Raw genomic sequence first — 27,512 nt, forward strand, 5'->3', positions numbered from 1 at the left:
GCCCTAGATCGCCCCCCCGGCCACTCCGCTGTGCCCACGGGCCCTGCGTGAAGCTCGCACAGGCAGGGAGTAGCGTCCCGAGGGGCCGTAAAGAAGGCTGGGACAAAATGCAAAGTCCACTCTGCCTTTGCACTAAAATCAGCGTTTCCCTCGTTTAGGTATAAAGACGGCAGTTTGATCTGCCAAGCAGGAGAGCCCGGGAAGTACAGAATCGAGAGCAAGTATGGCGTGCACACCCTGGAGATCAACAGGTAAGGTCTCGGTGGGCCTGGCCACGTGCCCTGGGACACCTGCCCCAAATAGTCAGTGCTGCTCATGCGGGAGAGAAACCGAATTTAAAACCAGGAGGTCAGGTTGCACCCCATCCCTGTGTGTTCCGCGTGCTCTCAGTGGTATTTCCGAGTTAATCTGTGGTAGAGGCTTCCCTTGTTATCCTCAGTGTCGGGCCGCAGGGAGGCAAACCCAGTGGTTTTGTCCGGGCCCCTGCTCTGGGAACAGGGCGAGTGGTTTAAGGACAGATGGACACGCTCAGGTGTAAAGGTTATGGTGGGTGCAGAGGATTCCTCCACACCTGTCCGGCCGCGGGGCTGCGTCTCGTACAGGTTTGAGGAGTAGTCCCTCAACCCAGGCTCCTCAAGGAAATACAACTTGTATATTTTTTTCTCAGAAATTGAAAAAAATGTAGGATACAGATAAGTAAAAGAAAAAAATCGTATTTCCCACAGCTGGCATCAGTATTTTGCTGGATGGATAGCATGTCATTTTCCTTACACAACACATACACAGGCATGCACACACACAGACAAACACACATACTTACGTGTGTGTATATGTATACGTGTGTGTGTGTGTATATATATACATATATATATGTACGTATATGTTACGAAAGTAAGATTCTGCAGTTTTTACTGTTTGCGTGTATACACCGTTTTTGTTTTACAAGAAGATCGTAACATTGTGCAGTGTACCTTTTCTCGCAAACAGCGTACCGTGACATTTTCCCATGGCTCCGGCTGTTGATTTCTCAGATAAATGAGGCTCCCCCACACCCTGTAGTTCACACACCCCTGCTGGTGTGGCAGCCGGAGACCTGGATTCAGATCCCCATCTACCACTGACCTGGTGACTTTGGATGGGTCGTTAATGCTTCCTGGATTGTAATACTTTTATCTGAAAATAATTCTCCAGAGAAGGATGATAAAAATGTTATCTTCTATTAGTTGGCCTAATAGGGCCTACTGTGAGGACCACATCCACATTGACATACGTGATCTAAACAGGTGGTGAGTGTGTGTGTGTAGGACGTCATATCAAGTCCTTTCCAGGAAAAGATAAGGGATCCTAATATAAAGGCAAGAAATCAGTAAGACATTAGAATATATAACTTTACTGGGTTCACTGTTACCACCCTGTGGAGCCACCATGTCATAATTAGGTTCAGTTTACTTAGAGGTAAAGGAATCCCCAGTAAAAAAGCTCCAATGAAACAATTCCCAAGACAACTCGTGGAAGTCACGAGTCAGTACAACGTCACCTTTACCTGGCTCCGTCTTCCGGACGCACTTCTTCCGCCGAGGGGCTTCTCTCCTGTTTTGTTGAAAAGCCTTTGTACCTGGGTTCCGTTAAAGAGAAGGTGATCCTGAGGGCGCTCCGTCTGGCGACCAGGGGGTGGGGCCCAGGCCCCTGCCCCAGAAGGGCAGTGGGGTGTGCTCCTCGGAGCGGGCGGGGGCGCGGAGGGACACCACCACGAGGAAGCGTCAGGGGGCGGGGGTCCTTCCAGACCCACCGGCAGGTCTCGTGCCGAAGGCCGGCCAGGCGATGGGACTCACCTGGGGGGCGGTGAGGAGCCCGGCCCGACACGGAGCCGGGGGCTCCCTGAGCTGACGTAGCGGGCTTCCCGAGCGTGAGGACGAGGCCCAAGGTTGAGGCTCGGCGGAGGCTGACCCGGGTGGATCCGGGCGGGAGTCTTTGCCGGCTCCCCTCCACCCAGCGGGAAGTCGGTGTCGCCTCCTTTCCGCGCTTTCCTTCGTCGCCCTCGCTGTTTCTCCCTCCCTGTTCCCACTCTGACTTGGGGGTAGAGCCCGGGCGTGAGCCCCCCAGGCACCGCCCGCCCAGCACTCAGGACCGCACCGCACGGGGCGCCGGCTGGCTGTCAGCCCCAGGCTACGTGTCCCCCCGCCTCACGCGAGGCCAGCTCCCTCGTCAGTCACGCGCAGCCCGGTATGTGCCTCTGGAGGCCCGGAAGGTTCCCCGTCACCAGAACTGTCACTGCACCTACAGATGACTTAGAACAGGTGTTAGAAGACTGCAGTGAACATGGAAGCATGTGACAAGTCGTTGCCCTGTTTGGCCAGGTAAATATGAGGCTCTTTCAGGAAGCTGGAGGTTCTGGCCTCATGGGCCTACTGGTGCTGTTTATTGGCAACCTACTGTATACCAGGCACTGGTCCAGATGCTTGGGACACAGGACCAGAACTGAGGTCCTCATCTCTGAGGTCTTACATGCTGGCATAAGGAGGTGAACCGTAAGCGTAACAAAATAGTGAATTCTAGAGTAAATCAGGAGGCTGTGGTACTGGGCGTGGGGAATGGGCTAGGTTGTGGGGTTAAGTGGGGTGGTCAGGCCAGCCCTCCCTGAGAAGACGTCTTCTGAACAAGGCTTACAGGAGACGGTGAATGGGATAGATGGGGAGTTGGGCCACGAGGGTGCCAGCCTGAGGCAGCAGCTGCAGCAGAGGCTCCAAGAGGTTGTGTCCCAGGCCCTCGGGCTGGTCTGGGCTGTGGCCGGCGAGGGACAGGAGGTCAGAGATGGAGCCAGGACCGTGGGGGCCACACGGACACTGTGGGCCGTGACAAGGACTTTGAGGGGGCCGGTGGAAGATCTGACCCGTGTCTTGAAAGGGTCTAAAGCCTGGCTCTGAACAGAAGGCAGGGCTGAGTGCTGGTGGCCGTGCCGTGGCTGGCGAGAAGGGCGTGGGCTCTACGTGGGTTCTGGAGAAAGAAAGACAGGAAGTGTGACAGATCGGAGGCGGGGTGCTCATGGAAAGGGGGGCCGCTGAGATGAGCAGGCAGAAGGGGGGCGGGTCTAGGTGCGAGCCTGCACAGAGGGTCAGGGTCTCCTCGCCTGGGGCATTGGGATGCCCTGGCCCCTTGCTGCAATTTTCTCTCCTTTGGTTTCCACAATTCATGAAACTGTAGTGGACAGAGAGCCACGCTCTGTAGAAGGAGAATGTCCACCCTCATTTGGGGGGTGCGTTTGTGCTCAGGGACATCTCTTCTCTGGCCTGGGGTGCATTGTGGCCGGTGAGGGTTACGAGGGTCAGGCTGACGATCCAGCCAGCTCCCCTCCAGCTGCGTGGTAAGGACAGTTTTAAGAGGAAAAACCACTTTCCACTCTCAAGTATGAAACTTTTAAATTTTTAAAAAAATGCTTATTTATTTTTTGAAAGAGAGAGAGAGAGAGAAAGGGCAGAGAGAGGAGAGAATCCCAAGCAGACTCCGTGTGCTGTCAGCACAGAACCCCACGCAGGGCTTGATCCCACGAACTGTGAGATCATGACCTGAGCCAAAATCAAGAGTTGGACGCCCCCCCGACTGAGCCACCCAGAGGCCCCAAAACGTTTAAATTTATACAGGCTTTGGACCAAACAGACTGATAAATCCTCGAAGGGCCCCAGATGTCGTCATCTGCAGTTCATGAACCCAGATAGGCCTGGGTCGGGACCCTCTGGGCAGAGGCAGTGTGAACCTTCTTCAGACACAGAGTGGAGGTGGGGGGGGGTGGCCCGCAGCCGCTGCTGGGCTCAGCTGTTCATTCCAAAGTGCTGACCTGCCATCATTTGATCTGTGGCCGTTCTGAGTGGTGGGGAATGTGCTGGCCACGTCTGTTGGGAGGGCAGGGGCGGGAGGAGGGGGGGTTGCGAGCTCTTCCTTCGTGGCCGCAGGAGTGACGTTCACCTCCAGGAATACTCCTTGGCGGCCGTCTGAATTCCTCAAGTGCCGGAAGGGAAGCTTCTGACCCTTTGGTGCTGTTCGAATTCGACAGTATTTTATACGCTCGTAAGATTTTCTCTGGGGACTCATCATGCGCGTCCTGTTTCTTCAGGGAATTTTAATGCTGCTCTCATAGTGTAATGAGAGCGTTTAGAGGGATCTGGCTCCCGTTTTCTTTGTAGCACCGCCCCCCACCCCATGCCTGCTGAGCTCAGCACAGCTGACCTCCTCTTGCACTTTCTTTAGACTTCCATATGCAAACTCTGATTCGAGTTAAATGGTGAGTCCCGCGTAAGGACATTGGGCCAGAGTAGCCAGGGCAGGCCCACAGACCACTGAAACGTTCGTCCGTCCTATTTAAACTAGATACAATATCATGAGTCCTTTTTGAGGCAGTTCAGATCAAGACTTTGAGACACAGAAGTGCCCCCGGGAAGTTTGTACAAAGGGGGACCAAAGGAAACCCCCCTCTGTCTGTTCCGGCAACCTGTCCCAACAGAAAATAAAACCGTTTGCCTCTTAATCACTCGCTTGCAATTTCTCACAGCATGAAGGACAGGCCGGAAGCAGGCTCTGCCCTGGGGGGTGGGGGTGGCAGAGGACCGGGAGGGGATTGCCCAATGCCACCTCCCGGTGCGGCCTGGGGGAGGAGAGAGAGAACGCAGTCCTGCTGGCCCGTGGGAAGGTTGGACAGAATTTTGAGTTGGGTACAGTCTCCTCAAAATCTGCGTGCCCGGCCCATCCACCCTCTGCTTCCACGCTGCCCCAGTGCCCCAGACACCGTCCTTCCCGCAGCCCGCACGCAGCACCAGCACGGGGCAGCATGTGCGAGCAGGACCCCGTACACCCAGGGACGCTTCCTTACAGCCTCTCGATGTCCCGGCGTTTTTTATGCAGCATAAAACATTTGCAAAGGGGAAACGCGAAAGCAACGAGATAAAAGTAAACATAAGACCAAGTGTCGACTTATCCACAGCCAGCACCTGTGCGGGACGCCCTCCCCGGACAGTTGCAGTAAATCAGGGCGTCTGAATACTTGGGCATATGGACTTCCTCGCACCCCGGACGAGCGCCGTGGACCCTGTTCTGGATACGTGCACACGAGCACGTACACAATCAGTCTGTGTGGCACCGAGGAAGGTTCCAGCTCCTAAGTACCGGCTTCCTCCTCCCCAGCCCCATCCCTGCCGCTAAGTACTGAGTGATAATTGGTCCCTTGACAACCTGTCAGTGCTAATGTGTTAGGGAGCTCCCCTCCGTCTCTTATTCTCGGCTGAGACATGAGCTCAGAATCTTGTAGAAGTTGCTGCCTGGCTGGGTCCTGCCCTGCAGGACTCACCCTGCCCCTTCCTTCCCTTCTCCGAGTTGTTTCTAGGGACTCTGTCACAAGGTGAATTCCCTTCCGCTGTCCCTTCTGGCTGTTCCACCCACAGAGAAACGAAAGCAATTAATTGCAGTTCTCAAAATGCTTAGAAGTCTGTTTTGCTTTGTTGGAATGTGGAGGCAGAGGAGAGAGCCCGAGTCACAGAGCGAGCAGGGAAGCATCTTCGAACTTGGGTCCGGGAGCTCTGCTAATATGTTTTAATGAATAGTGTACGAGCGAGGGACGGTCCTACAAACTACAAATGTTTTCAAATACGTTGTTTTATTTGATTGTCAGAGTCACCTGAGTGAAGGGCAGGTGCACGGTAGACGTACTTGAGAAGTTTAAGGCGGATGCTGTCTGTCTGTTACAAAGTCAGCGGATGAACTCATCAAGCAGGTGGAGCGAAGGCGAGGATCTGACGTGACCCGTCTGCCAGCTCGTAATATCCCAGCGCCGCTTGCCGAGTGCCTGTGGTTCCTGCACTTTTTAAAGGATCTTTCTTTTTAAACTTTATTTATTTTGATAGAGAGCGTGCGCATGTGCGTGATGGAGTGGGGCAGGGGCAGAGAGAGGGAGAGAGAATCCCAAGCAGGCTCCACGCTGTCAGCACAGAGCCCGACTCGGGCTCGATCCCACGAGCTGTGAGATCGTGACCTGAGCTGAAGTCGGACACTAAACCATCTGAGCCACTAGGCACCCCTGCCGTACTTTGAAAAACTGCTAAAATATACATTGAAGAGAAAATGGGAAGATTTGGTTTGTAAACCACGGGGCACAGCCTGAGGACCACCAGTGTGAAGTCCGGGAGGCCAAGGAGACAGGAAAGAGATTCACGGTGCCCGACTGGATGGCGCTAAGTGACCTCCTCATACGTGCTCTCTGAGGACCCGTGTTCCTGTGGCGGCCGGTCTCCCCTCTCTGCACGTGGCGCAGGGTCGGGACACCCTGACCCAGCGGTTCTCACAGATCTCTGTGCTTCTCTCCGTGTGGCCTTGGCTGTGCCGTGCTGTTGCCGGTGGGGGTGCTGCTTGCAGGGGCAGGTGTGGGTATCTGATCCCAGACGCAGGATACCCTCCTGTCTGCAGAATGCATTTATGAAAACGAAATGGCTTGGGGCGCCGGGGTGGCTCGGTGGGTTAAGCATCCCACTCTCAGTTTCGGCGCGGGTCATGACCTTGTGGTTCGTGAGTTTGAGCCCCGTGTTGGGGCTCAGTTTCCTGCCTATATCCGTGGTGTCTGTGACATCTTCTGTATCCTGTTGGGAAGCTTCAACTTTTTCCAGATCAGTTTTGGGGGGGGGGGGTGCGGAGGGGCTCCAGCCTGGAGAAGCTGGGGTCTGGTGGTTCCTGGGTCACGGTTCTTTCTGGAGGTGGGTGTCCATCATCCCTATGGCCCTGGGGATGGCTGCCTGGGCTGGGTCCAGTTCGACACCTTCAAAACACCCCCGAGTGGGTGCTTCGTATCTGTTATTTTGGGGCTTGGGAAATACTCTCCCGTCCACATGGAAACCCCGGGTGTGGAGTGAGGTGGAGTTAATTTTCCCGGTGGTGGAGGTCAGGGGGGCCTTCCCATTGGCAAAATAAAGCCACGAATCCTATAGAGGAAGAAAAATTGAGCCAGAGGGGCACATAGACTTCCCCTTGAGAATGCAGTCGAGGAGATCGAGAAGCATCTGTACTACTGTTTTCCTCGAGGACAGGGAAGCCGTAGTCTGGGATCAGACCTTGCCGTGTCTATAATTACCACCTTGTTCCACAGACAGAGCTGGCATTGTTCTTAAACTAACCACTCACGAACAAAGGATCTGGGTCACACGCGTGGCTTTCGAGGAACCTGGTGCTCAGATTAGGGTCACCGGCCCCTGCAGAACAGTCCCACAGTGCATTCAGGGCGTGACCTTGCTTTCTCTCCTCCAAGGGCAAACTTTGATGACACAGCAACGTACTCCGCGGTGGCCACAAATGGGTACGGACAAGTGTCAACCAACGCTGCCGTGGTCGTGAGAAGTGAGTTGTCCTCCCGGGGTGCGGGCACGCCTTGGCGCCTCCCGTCCCCCGTGCCCTTCAGCGGCTTGTCTTGCAGGGTTCCACGGAGACGAGGAGCCGTTCCGTTCGGTGGGACTCCCTATCGGATGTAAGTCCGCTGTTTTCCTTTTTGTGCAGAAAAACGCGTGGGGACACAGCACAGAATTAAAAAGTCATTTTCTGAGGGTCGAATCGTTTCTTAAAGCCGTGTGTCAGAAGACTCTTCCGTCTTTGCTGGCAGTGCTAGTATGCTGACAGGCTGTCCCCACGTAACTCTGTGGCTACGTGGAATTCTGAGACGCTGGTGAACCTGACGGACCTCACACCTTTGGATTGGGGACAACAGGGAATCCAGATCTTTGACCTGAATGCGTGCTGTTGCCACAGGGCCCATTTATAGCAAACAGCCACCGTCGAGCAGGGTGGCGGCGTGTGGCACATGACGTTCAGAAGCTGGCTCGGGGCCCTGCCTTTAAACGGTGGACGCTCCCTTCCCGCTGTGTGTGATGCCCATAGCCCCTGTGACTTCGGGCCCGGCTCTTTCGCTTACCTGTTGGGAAGGTTCTCCCTCTCTGCACTGTGGACACATGTCTGATGCTGTCAGCTCCTCTGTGGGGCTTGGGGACTGGAGGCCACCGGTGGGCCCCCTGTTTCCAAGGCGACCTGAGGTGGGCCCCTGATGAGGCAAGTCGAGTGTCTTCCTGAGTCCCAGGGCTGGTGTCGAGCCAGAAGGCCAGGAAGCTGGGGTGGCCTGAGTCGGGTGAGGGTGGAGAAGGGAGCCATGTCCGTAGCACCTCCAGGACCAGGACTTGGCAGGCTGACTCAGTGACTTACCGTGGCTTTTTCACGGGATGGGAGTGAGGTTTGGGATTGACCTGACCTTCCGAAAGAATAATCATGTGATTCCGCAGCAGCTTTCATTTTACCCTGACGGGAGGTGGAGATGTTACAGGTCAAGTGTCGGTGAAGACCTGACTTCAGGTCGGGTGCCCGAGGGGAAAGCCTTTCTGGCAGCCGCTGGACACTTGTGTGTGGTCGGCCCTTGACCATTTCTGGGTCAGGTATTGGATTGGCTCGTGTCCTCCCTCGGGGGTTGTCGAAGACCATTAGCAGGTGAGCAGGACAAGTTCAGAGCCGACAGGTGGAGAGGCAGGGAGGCCCGAGAGTGTGTGTGTTGGGGAGACGTCTGATGGTGTCCCCTGGGTTCCAGGGACCATGTGGAGCCCACTGGGAGGATGGCCCTGAGGCACCGGTGCAGCCGGAAGGGACCTTGGGGGCTGTTCCCTGGTCCCGTCCCCTGGGGTTCCTCTGTTGGTTAAAATTGTGTCTGCTTGAGTAAAACCTCTGCGGTATCTATAACATACTGATATGCACGGACCGTGACATAATAGACGCTGTGCAGTCGTCCACCACCCGTGTTCAGCAGATGTGAATATTTTGCCACTTTTTTTCAGTTATTTTTAAAAAATTGGAGTCTGATCGGCAGAACACAAAGCTAATAAGCATTTTCAAATGGACACTTCGGTGACCTTCGGGTGTTTTTAGGGAGCAAAACTATCAGGAGTTGAGGAATCTCCACAATCCTTCCCTCCTTCCCCTCACCCGTCTTCCTCCAAGAAGAAACTCTTACCTTGAAGCTCCCAGCTCCTTAAAAACATCTTCCCTGAAGGCATGTGTTTCTAAGTCACAGGTGGTTTTTATTTTGAAAATTTACTGTGCACTTTTTTTCTAAAATACTGTCCCCTCCACTAAACAGTATATTTTTGAGATTCAGTTTCGGTGCCTCTGGATCTGGTTAATTCATTTTGTCTGCAGCGTAAATGGCATTCAGTTGATGAACGTGCCACAGTTCATTCTGACGACAAGAAAGCCCCCCATGTGGGGTCGATGCAGGATTCAAACCCTTTACTCTTACCTGTGGTTCAGACTCCGGGTTGCCTCCTGTCCCACCTGTTTCTGTCCCCTCTGTCACAGAGGGTCCGCTCCTCTCCAGGACGGGTCTTCTGGTTCTCTGGGAGTGGGTTAGTGAGCTCAGCTGCCAGGACGCGACAGCACGCTGGGGGCCTCAACCTCACGCGTCTACTCACGGATCTCAGAAGTCAGAGATCACTGTGTCGGCCCAGCGGCTGCGGCCCCCTTCCAGCTGTGCGGATGGCGCCTTCTCACCGCGTCCGCCCACGGAGGAGAGAGAGCCCGAGCGTCTGCCCGTCCTGATAAGGACGCTAGTCCCATCAGGGAGCCCACCCTCATGGCCTGATCTAGAACTCCTCCCCTTCCCAAGACCCCACCTCCTCGTACCTTCTCTCTGGGGCTTAGGGCTTTGACACGTGACTTTGGGGGACACCGGTCTATCCCGTCACGCACCTGTCTCGAGGACGGGATGTGTGATGGTGGATTGGGGGACTTGCGCGGTCACGGCCTGCTGTGTACCTGCTGGGCTGGGAATTCCTGCGCCTGCCACCCTAACGCTGTCCCGCTCTCCCTGCACAGTGCCCCCTTCGTCCGTGATCCCGTACATGCACTTTGACGTCCAGTTTCTGGAGAAATTTGGAGTCACCTTCAGGAGGGAAGGCGAGACTGTCACTCTCAAGTGCACGCTGCTGGTGACGCCGGAGCTGAAGAGGGTGCAGCCGCGTGCCGAGTGGTACCGAGATGGTGAGTGTGATGTGGGGACCACCCCCCGACCGGGGACACCCCTGGGCGTTCGTGTCCCCGCCGTGGTCGCTGCAGACAGCACGGCCAGCAGGGAGACTGGGGAGAGCCGGGAGCCTGCCACGGACCCTGACCTTCACCCCAGCGTGTGAGAGGTCAACGGGGGTGCCCGAATTTAGAGGAGGCACAGGAGATCTTGATAGCTGCCTAAGAAGGGTCTTTCTGGGGTTAAGAAGAAGCGAGGTGTCTGTGTCTCTATGTCCCTCCTTGGCTAAAACAACCCCTGCCATTTATTGTGTGTTGGACTGTGTGTTGAACGTGACACTCTTCTTCCGCCCGGACCCGAGACGGGGATGGGGTTGTGGCTCCCTGCGACAGGTGGGCGCCGCGACAAGGGGCTTGTTCAAGGTGCTTCCTGCGCAGCAGGACTGGGGCAGATGCTGCGCTCCTTCCCAGCGTGCGCGGCTGTCCTGTGAGGTGCAAGGATGGTGCGAGAGGGTTTTCCTTCATCGTGTCTGCCCTGGGGCTCCTAACAGAAACCGGTTTTCTGTGCAGCCAGTGCGACTGGCCTGCTTATCTCTTCTTGGGCCCTAACAGGGTGCAAAATATGACAAGGACGTAGGCCAGCCTGCCCACAAGGTATTTATAATCCGGCTGCAGGAAAATAGAAATATAAAGCCGTGTCTTTTTAAAGTGTAAGAAATGTCCCAGAACGTGACGCTTTGCCAAATACATGGCAAGGACCACGTGTCCAGTCTGAGTGGAGCCGAGGGAGGGAAGGGGACAATCTTTGTGGTGACAGACGGGATTTCATTTACCCTCTGTAGTTCTAATTTAAGACAGGAGGTCTAACTTGAGTTCCAAGATTCTAATTTACTTCTTCTGTGGAGAATGACATAGGTTTGAGGAAAGTTTTCATTATGTCCCCGGAGGATAGTGATGTCAGCTTTGGAGGGTTTCCTAGTGACGGGGAAGCGCCTGGCATCCGGGTGACGCGGCACTTTCCTGGCCTTGACCTCTGTGCGGAGAACTTGTGCTCGGAGCCAGTGCCTGGCCTGTCCCCATGGCGAGCTGGGGCCTTGTGGCATTAGGGGGCTTAGCTGTGCCAGACGCCCCGCGTGCACAGTCACGGTAAGATCTTCACGGGCTTTAGTATTCAAGAGGGAACCGGTAGAGACTTATCAGTGGCTTATTTGTAGACATTAAAATGCAAGGAGATTTTGGGTTTTTTTTTTACCCCTTAAAATTAATGAGCTGTGAGGCTCCAGGTGGCTGGCAAACCCCGAAGTGGTGTCAGCCCGAGGAATGCTATCCTCCGTGAGGCACGGCAGGTGCACCGTGCAAACGGGACATGTGGAATTGGGGACACAAGTTAAGATGGATTAGAACTCTAATCTAACAGGAGGAGGGAGAACCAAGTTTACTCATATTAAAACCCGAGACCCACCCCTGGGTGTGATTTGCACTTGAGGCCCATTTGGCAAGTCCTGAGATGCTTACGGAGCCCGTGGTGGGGTGGGCCTCTGGTCAGGGGACTGGATCCTGGCTAGACATGCCACTCCAGCTGATGGGCCCTGGTCTTAAATACATGTGACTGCAAGCAAGTCACATGCGTACGTGCTGTGCATTCCCTATGGCGCGTGAGGGACTTTGTGGGGACAGACAGGTCCTCGAGAGCACGAGCCACGACAGCATCCTGCCGGGAATAGCCTGGTGTCTTAGTCCGTCCCGGCTGCGCTGACAGAAATACCACGGCCGGGCGGCTTACACAGTGGACGGACCTCCCACACTTCTGGCGGCTGGAGGTCCAAGACCCAGGTGCCCGCAAGGACCCCCCACTGGCTTGCGGACTGGGGAGCCTTCCCCCTCCACTCCAATGACTTGATCATCCTATCTCACTCACTTCTTTCTGGAGTGTTACATTTTAACGTTGTATTTTGTATTAAATCACGTTATATTTTTATATTATATTTATATTTATATTATACTTACTGTGTATCAGGTACTGTGCTAGTTCCTCTGGATAAGAGAGAAAAAGTGACAGAATATTTTAAACTTTCTACTTTTATGATACTTAAAATTTTTAAAAAATACTTTTTATTTTTATTTGAGAAAGAGTGTGAAGGGGAGAGGGGCAGAGAGTAGGGGAGAGACAGACAGAATCCCAGCAGGCTCCATGCTGTCGGGACAGAGTGCTGCTGAGTGGGGCTTCGCCTCTTGGGCTCCAGGAAGGGAAAGTCCTACTGTGTGCAGCAGGGTACTTTGTTGGGCAATGCACTCCTGAGCCTGCCAGTCAAGCCTGAGACAAGCCTGTTTTTAAAATGGAAAATACACAAATAACTTTTTTCTTATACAAATGTCGTGTCTGTTTTTTGCAAAAAAAAAAACCCCTAAATTGTAATTTTTCTCACCCTAAAATTAGTCTTTTTTAGAAATTTTTTTTCTTTTTTAATGTTTATTCTTGAGACAGGGAGAGAGAGAGAGCACACACAAGCAGGGGAGGGGCAGAGAGAGGGAGACACAGAATCGGAAGCAGGCTGCAGGCTCTGAGCTGTCGGCACAGAGCCCGACACTGGGCTCGAACTCACGAACCATGAGGTCATGACCTGAGCCGAAGTCAGACGCCCAACCCACTGAGCCACCCGGGTGCCCCATCCCCAAAATTACTCTTACCACTTGGCTGTAGAATATATCCTGTATGTGTACATACATGTTAAAACTTACAACTCTCCTTTTCTTCATTTCACAAAAGGCCACACAGTGTCTTCATGACAGTAGTTTGATGTCATTGGCTCTGGGGCACCGTATCCCATTGTAGGATGGTCCGTATTTGTCCTCGGTCTCAGGGCTTGAGTTGGTCTTTATTTTTCCCATTAGGAACAATTCTGGTTTTTTTTTAGAGCTTACTTATTTATTTTGAGAGAGAGAGAGGGAGGGAGCGAGCAGGGGAGGGGCAGAGAGAGCAGGAGAGAGAGAATCCCAAGCAGGCTCTGTGTTGCCAGCACGGAGCCCGATGTGGGGCTTGAACCCACGAAACATGAGATCGTGCCCTGAGCCAAAGTCAAGAGTCAGATGCTTACCTGACTGAGCCCGCCAGGTGCCCCGGGACAGTTCTTGAATGAAACCGTCACCATGCATCTCTGTTACCCTGGGACACGTTCTTGGAACTTGTGCTTGTGCCCCAAACGGTGTGCCTGTCCTAAGACTCACCCCGTGTGGCTGTTCTCCCCTGGGAGGCGGGTGGCGGGATCTCTCTGCCCTTCCCAAGTGTGGATGTAGCCAAATTAGGAGGCGGACGAGGATCGCTCGTTCGCTGTTTCCTTGATTTCCAGAGTGGGTGTTTTTCACCACTGTGGTTTCATCTGTTCTTTTTCCGCAGCCGCCTTTTTCATTTCGCGGCCTCTGATGGACGGTTTGTCCGTGCTTGTCCTTTCTTTGCTGAGGCGCATGGGTGGGGTCTTTCCCAGGCCAGCTTTCCGCCCAGGAGAGTGTTACCTGCGAGGAAGCCGTGGCCGTGGTTAGACCACGTGGTTAGACCACGTGGTTAGGTGTGGGTGGGGCGGGACAGGCAGACAGCAGTCACACCGCCGGGAGCTCTGAGCCCAGGTCGACCCCCCGTCCCCGCGGAGACGCGCCGGGTGTCTGCGCACCCCGAGTGCGGGCCTCGGTCCTGTCCTGAGGATGCCTCCGTCCTCCCGACGGGCCACCGTGTGTGCTCCTGGCGTGTCACACGCCCTCGGGTCATTGTGAGGCTGAGGCTCCCTTCCTTTGTGTCCTGCCGCCCGGCCAGGACACATTGTCCACTTTCATCGTCCGATCTCCTTGACGGTTTCTGAGGCGATCCCGTGTTGCATGCTCTTTCAGATGTGCTAGTGAAGGAGTCCAAGTGGACCAAGATGTTCTTTGGCGAAGGCCAGGCCTCCCTGTCGTTCAGCCACCTGAACAAGGACGACGAGGGTCTGTACACCTTGAGGATTGTGTCCAGAGGGGGCATCAGCGAGCACAGCGCCTTCCTGTTTGTCTGCGGTACGTGGAGCCTCCAGGGGTGAGGGGGGCACAGTCAGGGCGTGAGCGCGGGAGGCTGGGACCTCACAGGGGCTAGGCCGGAGCAGGTGCGTGTGTGGGGCCACTCACTCTGCTCCTCGGAGCCTCCTGACGTGACGCGAGCGTTCCCTGTCCTGCGTGTCAGCTCCTGTCCTGACAACGAGTCCCTGACTACACTTGGGAACAGATCAGAATCTCCATTTTTGTCTCTCCGTTGATAAATCGATAGAATCTATGAGACGGCTTTCCAGCATGAATACGCCTGCGTTACTAATTCTCGAGAGCGTTGCAGAGCTGAGGGGGCCCCGGAGTAGGGGGTTCCAGGGGGGCGCCCCTCATTGCCTCTGGGCGTACTCACGAGGACAGGCCGGGAGGGGAGGGCTGCTGTTGTCATCACTGCCTCCAGCGAGTGTGTGGGTAGGATGCCTGCGTGGCATTGGCACCTGCAAAGAGCTTGACATCCAGCAGTCTGCGCGCTGTCCCCTTTCTTCCTGACGTGGTCCCGCCGGCGGCTTCCTGACTCCCAGTTCATGGAATTGAGGACAAAGTCATGGCATACCAGCCACGGGGTCACACGTTCTGTACATGATCTACGAATCCCTATCACACGTGAGCACGGAGATGTGTGTATGTGTATGTGCACGTTTATACGTGGACGTGTCATATGCGTACACATCGTGTATCTATCCTGTACAAAACGGACACATGGACACATGAAATGGATAAAATTATGTATATCATAGGTATGCAGTGTATGTATGTGTCTGTGTATGTGTGCACACAGGTGTGCATGTGCACGTCCACACACACACACACACACACACACACACACATCCACACGTATGTGTATATACCCTACAATTCTTAGGCCCATTTTGTAAGCAAGGGCTGTTATTCTCTGTTTCCCAAATGCAAATGTGGAGGCTCAGAGGCCTGGGGGACTTCTCCAGGCTGGAGGGGCAGGGGGTCAGGTGTCTGGACCCTCAGCTGGAGCCTTCCCTTGGACACTCAACAGCCCCCGGGCTTTTCTCTTCACCTGGCAGAGCCCTTTTGCCTGTATCTACTCCCAGACCCCTGTGGCCTCCAGCTTGGAGGCCCTCCTCCACAGGGCCCAGCTGAGCCCCGCCGAAGATCCCAGAACACTTCCGCTCTAGTTGCCTGAGCCCCTCCATTCGGACGGGCTGCCCAGCCTGACCTGCACTCGGTGTTCCCGGCACCTTTGTGCCTACCGCCAGCTCTGGTTATATGTGCCTGGGATGGTCCCATCAGCATATTCTGTTTTCCACTGGAGCTGTCAGAGCGCAAGAAAGGGCTGTATCATCAGGGGGTATTATAACTTAAAAAAAAAAAAAGGAATAAATGTAAAACAAATACCCTCCCCCTCCCCACTCCCACAAGATGGCATAAACCTGCAGGGCCGGGGTTTTAGGCCCTTCTGTGAAGTTTTACCATTTTTATTAGGTTGGCATTAAAGTGTCCCTCCCGTTCTCCTGTACGCCTTCTGGCAAGATGTCTCGCCCCATAAAAATGCAATAAATACAGCATAGCTGAAATCGCCTTGCTTATTCAGCACCACCAGCAGGAGGAAAATAATGCACGTAGGGGGGAGTTTTACTGTTCTGATTACTTTCTGAGCATTTTGAATGGGAGAGAAAATATTTGGCTCAATGTCACGAAATGCTTAGCTTTTAATATGCCTCGAACAGGAGAGTGTGACAGTCATGGTTACGGAATAAATACAGATTGTAGGTAAGGAAATTCAATGTTTGGCATACCCACTTTCTGAATAGCTCTGCTGGCCTCAGTGCTCCTGTAATTAAAACCTGAAAATAAAACTTAATGTGCACCGTGGTCACGAGTGGCCCATGAAAGAGTGAGTGTCGTGTGGACCTAAATGTTTGCTCACAGCTTGCAGAAAAAGAAAGGTTTAAATCCTCAATCTCCGAAGGATTTTGAAAGATAAAAGCGTCTAAGGTAATATTTCTCAGGTGTTAAAAAGGCCACACTATTATCATTTCATTGGTTAGTTTTTGACATGACCTTATGGGATAATCCACTATCAAGAGAAGGTGACCTTCCATTTTGGAATCAGTTACAAAAAAAATCATAGACTTGAGTACCTTATAGAGGGCAGAACATGTTGACTTTAAAACCTCCTAACTAGGCTTATATTTCTTGTCACCAATGCATCGTAGTCAAAAAGAAGTCAGGTCATTTAGACGTGAGGACGAAGCAGGGGTCAGATCGAGTCGAGTAGATACAAGTCTGAGTTTGAAGGAGCCATGAACAGGCTTGACAGTGTCCCAAGCCTCATGCCTCCCCTCCCCCTCCCCCCGGTGCAGACGCAGACCCACTGGTGACCGGGGCTCCTGGTGCGCCTATGGACTTGCGGTGCTATGACGCAAACCGCGATTATGTCATCGTGACTTGGAAGCCGCCCAACACGACCATGGAGAGCCCTGTCATTGGCTATTTCGTTGATCGGTGAGTGCCCATTGTCTTCTTCCGGGGATGGGAACGTTCCTGAAATTATTGTTGGCATGGACAGTGTCTTTGGATATACTTCTAAACTCAAGTTCACGACAGCGTTCTTGATCAGGTACGTCACTATATGGTTATTTAAGGCTCCTGACCGGATAGTTGGAAGATATCACCAAATGGCGGGGCGAGGGCGGGTAGACTTCTGCATGTGGTGCTTGGAGCTCTGCCTGCCTGTCCGACACCCGGTACCGAATGCCCTCCAGCTTCTCCCGGCACGCGGAACCCTGGTTGTGGGTTCTGGGGAGAACTTCAGTCCTGCGCCTCCTTCCGGAGCAGAAGACAGGCCGCGTGAAGCGTAGCTGGGAAGAGCGCCTGCCCATTCGAACCCAAATTCCAGTCTTCCTCTCCATTAAATTAGGTTTTCTTCTTGTTTCCAAGTTAAAAAAAAATCTATTGACATTTCAAGTACAGAAGATCGGACTTCACCTTTGAGTTAATAACTTAAATGTGGATCATCACAAAACGCATCAGTCTTAATTCTTTCATGTTGTTTTACTTGGTGTGGCACTCAGAGCCTGGGAAGGAAACCAAGCAGAGTCGGTGAATTTGTTGCACATGCAGTTTATGCCTCAATTACACACACCAATCACTGAGAAAAACCGTAGTCAAAGAAAATGAATTTGGAAGTAAGATAAAAGGTCTAAGCTATGGATCTATCAGAAGATGATGCGTATGGGGAGGGATTTAAGATGCCGTATGTATAAAACACAGTAAAATAAGACGTTTGTTTCAGAAAAATCAAATCTTTTTTTTTTTTTTTTGTCAGTACATTTGTTAAGTTCCCTTTTCCACACCAACAAAGCTGCTTGTTTAGGTAAAATATTCACCATCGGGATGATATTTGGAAGTGCTAAGGTCAGCTTTTGCAGAGGGCATCGGTCGGGGTTTACCTTGAATTAAAAAACAAAAAACTGAAACAAAGCTATTTTCTGTTTTCCTGTGACATTTGATAATTTTTTCAGCGATTTGGCGAAAACAATTTCATGGCCCTTCGCAGTTAATGACCTGCCCCCTCTCTCCTTCATTGGCAAAGATAAACACAACAGGACTTCAGGTCTGGGGAGGCAGCTCTTACCCTATGCGCCCTCCTGTCCTGCAACAGCCAGGTGTTGATTTAAGCCAAGTTGTTCCCTGCCAGATGCTCAGCTATGACCATGTCACGTTGTGACTGTAACAGGTTAGCACGTGTGGGTCGCAGAACTTCCATTAAAAATTCCGAAGAGTTAGAAAGAGAGTTGATTCTTTAAAGTGAATATACAACCTGGCTCCGAATGTCTCCGAAAATGATTTCTCTGAACTTGCTGTGTTCTCCTGGGAATTTGCCATGATGTTTTGGTGCTGAAATTTCTCAGCCTCTGAAAAATGGAGGCCGATCTCTTCTGCATTTCCAGGTGTCTGGTCAGCACTTAAGTGTTTTCAAAAGACTTCCAAATTCCACACGAGACGTGCTTGAAAGACACGTATTTCTGGCATCGGGAGAGACTGAGCCAGCGGGCTGGAGACCGTTCACTTCTGGGGCTCAGTAGGGTGGGAGGCGTGTGGGGGACGGGCAGCGGGGCACTCCCCTGCACCCTGGCATTGGGCGTGCTGGGGAGCTTAGGGCACCCTGTGATCTCGCCACATGTGTCGGAAAAAGGACTATCAAGGATATGCCTCGAATGACCTTTGGAGGTCATTTTGCCTAAATGTGGTTGAAGGCAGGAACTGATTTTCAAGCTATAAGTCATCAAGCTTTTAAATATATAAATATATTTCACATTTCCTAAGTAGCTTTGTCTTTTATGGTTTATTTGTACTACTTTTGACATAAATCAGTACTTCACCAGCATCGGTTTCTACCAATGCAAGGTATTTTCCTGTTACAGTTGTCCTAGATACATCATGTGTGTGTAGAATAGGTGTATAGACCTGAGTGAATTTACTAGGCTGATGTATTTGTTATTCTCTACTCTTTTTGTAATTCACAGATGTGAAGTGGGGACAGACAATTGGGTTCAGTGCAATGACGCACCTGTGAAAATCTGCAAATACCCCGTGACAGGCCTTTTTGAAGGGAGGTCTTACATATTCCGCGTGAGGGCAGTCAACAGCGCGGGCATCAGCAGGCCTTCCAGAGTCTCCGAGGCCGTGGCTGCCCTTGACCCCGTAGACCTCAGGAGGTTACAAGGTAGGCCGTGCAGATTTCAAGCTCCAGTCGTGTCTTGGAAACTTGGGACGTTGTCTTCTGTGCTCAGCTGTATGTGAGCCTTAAGAACGTCTCCTGGGGCCGAGCATGGGGCGGTGATATTTCGTGGTGCCCGTGTGTCCACCGGGGCCGTGTTAGGGGCGGGGCGGCCGGGCGGGTGCGTGTGCTTCACCACGAACGCACACTGCCGTCCGTCCTCATGCCCCTCCACTGGAATCCAGATCTCTGGGTTCAGAATTAGCCTTTTCTTGGTCCGTTGGTGATGCGATCTCAACACATGCTAAGACTCAGAAGGCTTTGAGACCAGGCCGCTCTGTTTCCGAAGTTTAATTTCCCATGACCCAGATTCCCGAAAGGGATGGGACGGTGGGCCCCTCAATCATGGTTTTAAGTGAGCCCGTACGTGTTCCTTACCCTCCCCACCCCTCCCCGGGCTTTCTGATCCGGTACAAAGATCTGGGAAGCACTAACTCTTAAGCCTGTTCGGAATACCTACGCTGATTCCTGTAGAGTCGGGAGTATGCTGTAATCATAACGCGGAGGTGATTTGGATCCCACGCTCGGTTAGGGAAGCTGGGCTTTCTTCAGGAAACCATCGGATGCCAAATTGAGCACCAACCTTTCTCTCTGCAGCGGTCCATTTGGAGGGGGATAAAGAAGTCGTAATGTATCAGGACGACCTTGAGGGTAAGTGGCCTCTCACCGCTTTGGCTCAGCTGGGGATTCAGGGTGGCAAGTAGAGTGTGATCAGCTGGTCAGCACAGGCTTCACATGTAAACGTAAAACCCGCGGGTCAGGCCTGCGTGCTTACGGCCTGTGGAAGTCAGGAAGCACAAGCAGGGCAGAGTGAGGAGAGGATTAGAATCCAGGGGTCGTCACGGGGCCTCATTGCTTCCATGTAGGGTTCACTATGGCATTCTCCTGGGGGCGTGCAGAGAAGATCAAACTGAATCTGAGCCTTGATCACCGGCTGAGGCTGGGGCCCCTTCTCTCAGACTCCGTTAGTGGAGGACTATTTTAGTTTTTCCTTTTAAGCCAAGATTGTATTTCCAGCATTTTAACCGAAATGGAGTGAGTTCTTGCAGTCGGTATCCCTGGTCTGAAAGTTTGCATTTCCCTCATTTATACTGGATTTTATGAACACTTCTCCTAGATAGTTCTCTCAGAGACAAGGAGGAGGATGAATTTATTAAGGAGGGGAACCTGGCATTATGAATCAGAAAGCCAAAGATCTTACGTGGACTTACAAGGACAGTTCATAGAGAACAATGAAAAACTTAAAAACGAAGCAAGTTGAGTTTGGAGCCTCAGGACACGTACTTTGGAGCAGGCTCTCCTTTGAAATCGCTGTGGTCTAAGCGCTCTGTCCTCAGGGAGCCGCGGACTGAGGGCTCCTTCGTTGATTTCCATATTTGCCCCCAGATGGTCTCCAGGCTTGCAATCTTCTGCACCTAAAATGGTTTTTCTCTAGTATCTCAACACCCAACATCCAGAGGGACGCCTTTAAGAGTCCTGGCTGAGCCCCACAGGAACATCTGAAGGCTTAGATGAGACCTCCACTTCCAGACATTCTCAGAGATGGGGGGAGATGCCCAGGAAAGCGGTGACAAAAGAAAAACAACTTAGGGAAGATTGACTTACTGTGGCTTCATAAATACCTGATGGAAACATCGCTCTTTGAACAAGTAAAATCTGGTCCTGCTAAGAGTGGAGGAGGGGTTCCGGCAGCACCCCAGCCTGGGTAACGTAGGCGCTTTTGACAGACGCGAGGAAAAGGAAGTTCTTTTGTTCGCGTCTGGGGTAAGTGACGAGAGAACCATCTGAGCCAACCTGAGTGGGTGTGTAGGAATTCACATAAAATTACCCCACACGAGGAGGCTGCTCCCCACGCCTATCGGTGAAATTTGCATTACGTGAAGGTCACCGTGCAAAGCGATGGCAGTAAGAAATAATATAATAAACCTTCCCGTGGCAGGACCCGTGCCCGTCTGCAGAGAACATCTGCCTTTTCACACATAGATTCGGGCGTGTTGGGTGTAAACGGCCAGCTATTAAGTGCCAGAGAAATAACACAATGTAAGAGACTTTGTTTTCCGGCTGATAAAATGGGAGTTACAGACGCAATGCATCTTATTTCCAACTGGAGTGACGTCACAGACCCCACTTTTCATGCTTCTCATGCTTCCTTTCTTATAAGAAGGCAGGTGCCTTCATTTTGTGTGATGCACTCTTGAACATGGCTGTGTTATATCCAGACTGTGGCCGGTGTTCCTGAGGCTCTGTTTGTGTCTGGCCACGCGGGCCAGGGGCTGAGACGCTCAGACGGGCCATGGTACTCCCCGAGTCCAGCCAGCGGGCGCCAGCTCTCCGGGGTGCGGCCGCACATTGTCCGAGGTCAGGGGCAGGCGGGTCAGAGAAGGCACCCCGGCGCCCCCCCTTGCAAACGTGTTAATTATGGTCAGTGCCCCTCTCTGAATGTCACCCAGCTTTCCAACCTTTCCTGACTTGCTCGCTCTCAAGGCACACAGTCCGTTCTGGGAAGGGCCCACAGGCCTCGCAGCCCAGGCAGATGGCTTGCCTTCCGCTAACTGCACACCCGGCGTCCGGGGCGAAGGCACCGTGTGCTCTGAACACGTGCACCGTCTCTCGGGCTCTGTCATCCCGGGGATGAAGCTCGGGTTTCACTGACTTGGAGGGGACGTCTGGGCAGCCTGTGGGGGTTGCAGTCTCCCGGGGTGGAGAGAACCAAGTGCAGGATTTGTGATCGGGAGACCAGGGCCTGGGCCCCCCGTCCCACCGCTGCGAGCCGGGTCCTGGGAGAGCGTCCCAGCTTGCTGACCTGCAGTCACGCGGGAGCGCCGTGGGCTCCAGAGATGCGCAGCCCCGGGCACGGGGACACCCCAGGGTAACCTGGTAACGCACTTGGAGTTCCCTGTCCTCTCCGTTTGCTTTCGTTTGCTTCTCTCTGCGCCCTCCTCTCGGCTGTTGGGAGTATGGGTAACAGAGGTGGGTTCTGCCCGTGGCCTCTCCTTGTCCCCCTCCCTGGCCCCTCTCTGCTGTCCGTGGCTGACGCCAACAGCACATCCCCGAGGCTCCTGCCGCTGCGGGTCGGCCTGACGCCGAAAGGCGCTGGGACCCAAGCATCTCGCCCCAGCCAGGGGTCCCCTGCTGACACGAACGGGGACTCTTCCTTCTCCCCCAGCATCGGACGAGATGCTTCCTGCTCCGTTTTCTCTGGGCCTGGCGGCTCTGTGCGGGGTCTGAGGACAGTGACACGCTCAGACCTGAAAGCACGTGGACGGCAGCCCTGTGAGCGGGCGCTCACACGTCCTTACTGCCTTCACCACCTGCCTTGCCGCCCTCTGTTCCCTGGGCTTGCCTCCCACGTCCTGCGGCACCTTGGGCATAAAGCATAAACCAGGCTGCAGCCCTGGGGGCTTGGCACGCGTCACCCGAGGGCGAGGTTCCTGTATCTTCTCCCGTCAGGGCCGTGTCCGGATCTCTTCAGGAGGGGACGTAGTGCGTGGGTCCCGCTCCACCCGGCCTTACTGGGCACTTTCCTGGAGAGACTCCCTGAGTCCTTGTTTGAATCCAAGCCACTTGCCAGGAAGCTCCTAGATCAGGCCACGACACCCTTCTGTGCCGAGTGGCCTGTAAAATGTGTAACAGGACTCCTGGGAAACCAGACCCAGTCTTGTTTGTCCCGTCTCCATGCGGTGGTTCAGTTCCTTGCCGGCTGCACAGTCCCCAGGGTGCAATGGGATATGGAGAAGGGCTCAGATGTGTCCTGGGGACGTTCAAACCGATTTAATCATGTGCTAATCTAATCGGAAGCTCATAACATTTTGTATCACAGCTACAGAGATTGTGGGTCTGGAAAACCTCCACATCTCATGAAAAGCTCTCTCCAGATATAACGCCCCCGACACCTTCACGTGTGTTAAAACAAGGGGTGTGTCACAAGCCAGGCACAGCAGACCCCTCCGATCACAAATGTTCCAAACTAGTTATTTGCAAGAGGCTTATTGATATCACTCCAGGATTTTAAACCTGTGGGTATAGGTTCCAGTGCTTGTGAACGTGGCCCAGGCCCCCCTAGGGGAGGGAAGAACGACGGGCTATAGAAGGTCAGTGTACAGATCCAGGGCTGTGAGGGCCAGCAGTACGAGGAAAATAACCCAGAGGACCAGCAGAGCGAGGGTAATCCCCTTCCGGAAGGCTTCCGTATCGCGGAACACAGACCGCGAGCACCTCCTCTGCACGGGTTCCTGGCACCTCGAAAGCTGCACTGTGGTTAAGCACTCTATTTCTTCCGGGTGGATCTTCCTGCCTCCCCTTCCAGCGGAACTCTGGAAGATTTTTGGATTAGATTTTTTTTTTTTTTTTTTAATGAGCTGGCTTATGTCAGAAACAAAACTAATTAGGTGATCTTAAGCAGTGCATTAGACTTGGCTGGGAAAAATAGTTTGCTTACCGTCCCCAAATAGAAGCGAAGCAGAGGACGTCACTGATAGGGCACATCTTTGGTGCCTGGGAATGTACCCCGGGGACCGCGCTCCCACGATGGGCTCCGGCGAACGGGGGGACCTGGGGCACACCCAGCACTAACTGAGTTCATCACTCCTGCAGGCGACGTGCAGATCCCAGGGCCGCCCACCAACGTGCATGCCTCAGAGATCAGTAGGACGTATGTGGTCCTCAGCTGGGACCCGCCTGCTCCCCGCGGCAAGGAGCCGCTGATGTATTTCATCGAGAAGGTACCGTGTGTTGTAAACCCTCACATTGTGCCATTCAATGGGTTGTGCTCTGAGGGAGCCGGCTGTGCTATGAGTACGTGGCCAGCCCGGCCGTGCAAGTGGGAATCAGGGGACTGCGTCCTGGGTCTGGGTTTGCTGCCTTCCTGTGAGCGAGCGGCCCCACCCCCACCAAGGCACCGAAATGGGGGATCTGTATGTTTTCTTCCTGCCGACGCAGTCTAGCTCCCACGTCTCGTCTCGAGGATGAGTGAGACCTGGGCAGGAGGGTCGTTTGCTGCTGCTCTGCGTTTGTTCAGAGGTCGCGTGGCCACTTGGTGGCGGTCTTGTACAGGGATTCACACTGCAGCTGGCGGGGAGAGCCGGTTCTTGGCTGGAGGGCTCTAGGTCTGGACGCAGAGAGAAGTAGCTGTGTATTGCAGCCCCGCACACGCACACACACACTCATAAATGCACAGACATATGCACATGCACACACCCATACACACACACATGCACACACGTGCGCACACACTCATACAAACATGCACACACGTGAGCACACACTCATACACGTATGCACACACTCATAAATGTGCACACACATGCACAAATGCATACACCCATACGCATATGCACACACATACATGTGCACAAGCACACACACGCACACATTTGCACACACGCGAACACACATACATGCACACACGTGCACACACGTGCACACTCATACATGTACACAAGCACACATAGGCACACACATGCACACACTCAGACACACTTGCGCAGACACTCATACATGCACACGGGCACATGCGCACACATACACGCACACACATGCCCACACGTGCACACCTGCATGCACTTGCACACATGCGCACACAGTTGCACACGTGCACACACACGCACTCATACATGCACACATGCACACACAGTCGCACACACACATGCACACGTCTAACCAACGACTCCCAAACCGTGACATCCTTGCCGCGTGCTATGATGCGCTCCGACTTTGGTCTGTCCCGTAGCGCTGGACACAGCTTTTGACCCCTTCACGGGCTCAGTGACCTGCTAGTGGGCTGTGGGCCATACTGAGAAAAATCGCTGTGGTCCAGATCCCGTGGCTGGTTTTGTGACCCTCCACTTACGCCACAGTGTGGTGTGGAGCGTGCCGTTTATGGCACACACACGGGACAGAACAAGTAACAGGTGCGTGCGGCACAGGAGCGGCGCACGGTCCAACTAGAGGAAGCAGACGCGGGAACGAAGTGAGCGCTGTTTCAGCCTCCAGGGCGTGGACGGACCCCGTGGCCCTCACCGCTGGTCTGCGGGGCTGCCTTACGTGGCGGCTGACCCTGCAGTGCTGCAGGGCGAAGCGTTCAGGGCCCGGCGGCGTGCACCGGGGGCCCGGGGAGCAGCTTGAGGCCCCCGGGAGGGGCCGGAGCTGGGCCACGCCGAGTGTGGGCTCCTGGAGGGTGGTCCGCCCCCAGCCCGTCTGAGGTGGTCTTGTGGTGACTTCATTCCTGTCAAGGCCTGGAAGGAAGCGCAGGAATACGGATTCCTCTTTCCCGCTTTATGCTGACACCAAGAGTGGGGGGCGGGAGCCCGGCACCCAGACGCCCAGCAGATGGCCTGCCGCATCACCCAGAGCGGAGTTTCGGTGCGATTGCGCCTCTGCTGGGTAGCTCCTGGACGGCTTCCGGGCCGTTCCCTCCATGTTGATCCCCGTGGTTTCCAGCCCGTTCCCTCCGTGTTGACGCCCGTGGTTCAGTGGCTAGTGGCCGGTCATTTCTGACGCCCATGGTTCAGCGGCTAGTGGCCGCTTCAGTGGCTAGTTTGCCTGAGGTGAAGCTCCAGACGCATGCCCTGGGGGCCCTGCTCCGGGCACGGGGACCTGCACGCGTCCTTCCAGCCTCCACCGAAGGATGAGCAGCTCCCGACTTAGCTCTGGCTCCCGAGCCTTTCTTGGGCTTCTAGAAGCTTGGCAGTAAGCCCCTTGTATTTCCTCCCTCCTCCCTGTCGTCATTCCTCCAACGCGAGGCTCCTCCTCTCTGCTCGGCCCCAGCTGAGTGTCAGACGGGGGCGCGTGGGGGCCTCCGACTGCGGGTGCCTGCACCAGCCCCTAGACGGTGACTTCGCTCCTGCTGAAACAAGAGACAGCTTTCAATGTGACTCTGACTTCTAGAAGCCCGGGGTCATTTGAAACGCTTTCACTGTTCTTGGGAGCCTTTCCAAGGGTCACCGTGCACGTGCTTTTGCTGCCTCAGGATCCCTTCAGGAAGGGGGATCTTTCTCTTTAGGAAACAAGTAAAACTTGTAACTGAAGTTGAAAAAAATAATTATCAGTGATGAGAAAATCAAATGATAAAAACGAAACCTGCAATATAGAAAGTTTGGGAAATCCAGAGACATTATATAGAATAAAATGAAAATCACTGATAACTCCATCATGTGAAATAGTCATTATGCTTTAAAAAGTATTTATTTTTGAGAAAGAGAGAGAGAGAGAGAGGGAGAGAAGGAGGGAGAGAGTGAGTGGGGAAGGGCAGAGAGGGAGACACAGAATCCGATGCAGGCTCCAGGCTCTGAGCTGTCAGCACAGAGCCTGATACAGGGCTCGGACTCCTAGACCACGAGATCATGACCTGAGCCGAAGTTGGACACTTAATTGACAGAGCCCCCCGGGCACCCCTGAAATAGTCATGATGAATGTATGATACATATATTAAGAGTCTTTTTCTTTAGAGTCTTTTGTATACTTTATATGTCATCGCTACAGTTGGCATCCTGTGTTACATTTAGCAAAACAGTCGCTCTTCTCTGATTGAGGATCTTTATAAGGTAGCCTAAGTGACTACCAATGTACGGATGTATCATAGCGCGTCTTACGTTGCTGCTGGTTAGGTAGATTGCTGTTACTACGATAATAGTTGCAAAATACTGTACATTTTAAATTGAAATGTGACCAGTCGAGTTACGATAGAATTTTATGAATATCTTAAGTTATCTTTCATTCTTTACAGTTCATTCCACTTTACTAAAACTACAACCTATGTGTTAATTCCTTGAAGTTTATTTGCTTTCACGTAAAACTTTTTACTGCTGAGCATTTCCAACTTGGGGTAATTTCTTACCTACTTTTCCCAGTTGAATTCCCTTTTCGCGTGATTCAGGAAAGGTTTACTGATGGCCCAGGATGCACCCTACCCCCGGACGTCCCTAGAGATTAGTTTGGCTAGCTAACGCAGAATGGTTCCTTCAGCACGTGTTTGGGCCGTTCTTGGCTTCCTTTGGCGAATCCCATGTCTCTTCACAGTCGGTGGTCGGGAGCGGGAGCTGGCAGCGGGTCAACGCCCAGACAGCTGTGCGGTCCCCTCGCTACGCCGTCTTTGACCTTGCTGAAGGGAAGCCATACGTGTTCCGGGTTTTGTCAGCCAACAAACATGGCCTGAGCGAACCATCGGAGATCACTGCCCCCATTCAGGCCCAGGATATGATTGGTGAGTACGGTCATGTTCCGTGAGTGACCACAGCTGGGGACAGGCCCTGAGTCACTGACATCAGAGGCCATCATGTTGTGTTGAAAAAGACAATTCATGTTGTATGGGAGTTAAAATTCAAGCTGTCTTAAAATTTCATTTTACAGGAGACAGAGATCTCTTTGCCCTGTGTTGGTTGGTACTCAACATTTCTCCAAAGTTCTGTCTTATTTTAAGTTTACTTATTTATTTTGAGAGACTGAAAGAGAGCTTGTGAGCAGGGGAGGGGCAGAGAGAGAGGGAAAGAGAGAATCCCAACCAGGCTCTGTGCTGTCAGCGCAGAGCCCGATTTGGGGCTCGAACTCCTAAACTATGAGATCATGACCTGAGCCAAAGTCAAGAGTTGGATGCTTAACCGACTGAGCTGCCCAGGTGTCCCTCCATCTTATTTTCATCGAACTAATAAATGGGTTAGAAATATTTTTAGGC

The 27,512-nt window shown here is 53.3% G+C and overlaps 1 protein-coding gene across 2 annotated transcripts in view; it reads left to right on the forward strand.

Annotated features, from left to right (window-relative positions):
* MYOM2 (myomesin 2) overlaps positions 1-27,512 on the forward strand; it is a 73,824-nt gene that overhangs the window by 12,811 nt on the left and 33,501 nt on the right. For both annotated transcript variants that reach the window (XM_058719848.1, XM_058719849.1), the window contains exons 6-15: positions 159-251; positions 7,280-7,368; positions 7,445-7,495; positions 9,877-10,041; positions 13,903-14,064; positions 16,425-16,566; positions 18,591-18,790; positions 19,442-19,495; positions 23,438-23,565; positions 26,861-27,044. In XM_058719848.1, the coding sequence (XP_058575831.1) occupies positions 159-251; positions 7,280-7,368; positions 7,445-7,495; positions 9,877-10,041; positions 13,903-14,064; positions 16,425-16,566; positions 18,591-18,790; positions 19,442-19,495; positions 23,438-23,565; positions 26,861-27,044 (1,268 nt within the window). The remainder of the gene's footprint in view (positions 1-158; positions 252-7,279; positions 7,369-7,444; positions 7,496-9,876; positions 10,042-13,902; positions 14,065-16,424; positions 16,567-18,590; positions 18,791-19,441; positions 19,496-23,437; positions 23,566-26,860; positions 27,045-27,512) is intronic.

This window comes from Neofelis nebulosa, chromosome 3, assembly GCF_028018385.1.
Source record: "Neofelis nebulosa isolate mNeoNeb1 chromosome 3, mNeoNeb1.pri, whole genome shotgun sequence".
Taxonomy (NCBI): Eukaryota; Metazoa; Chordata; class Mammalia; order Carnivora; family Felidae; genus Neofelis; species Neofelis nebulosa.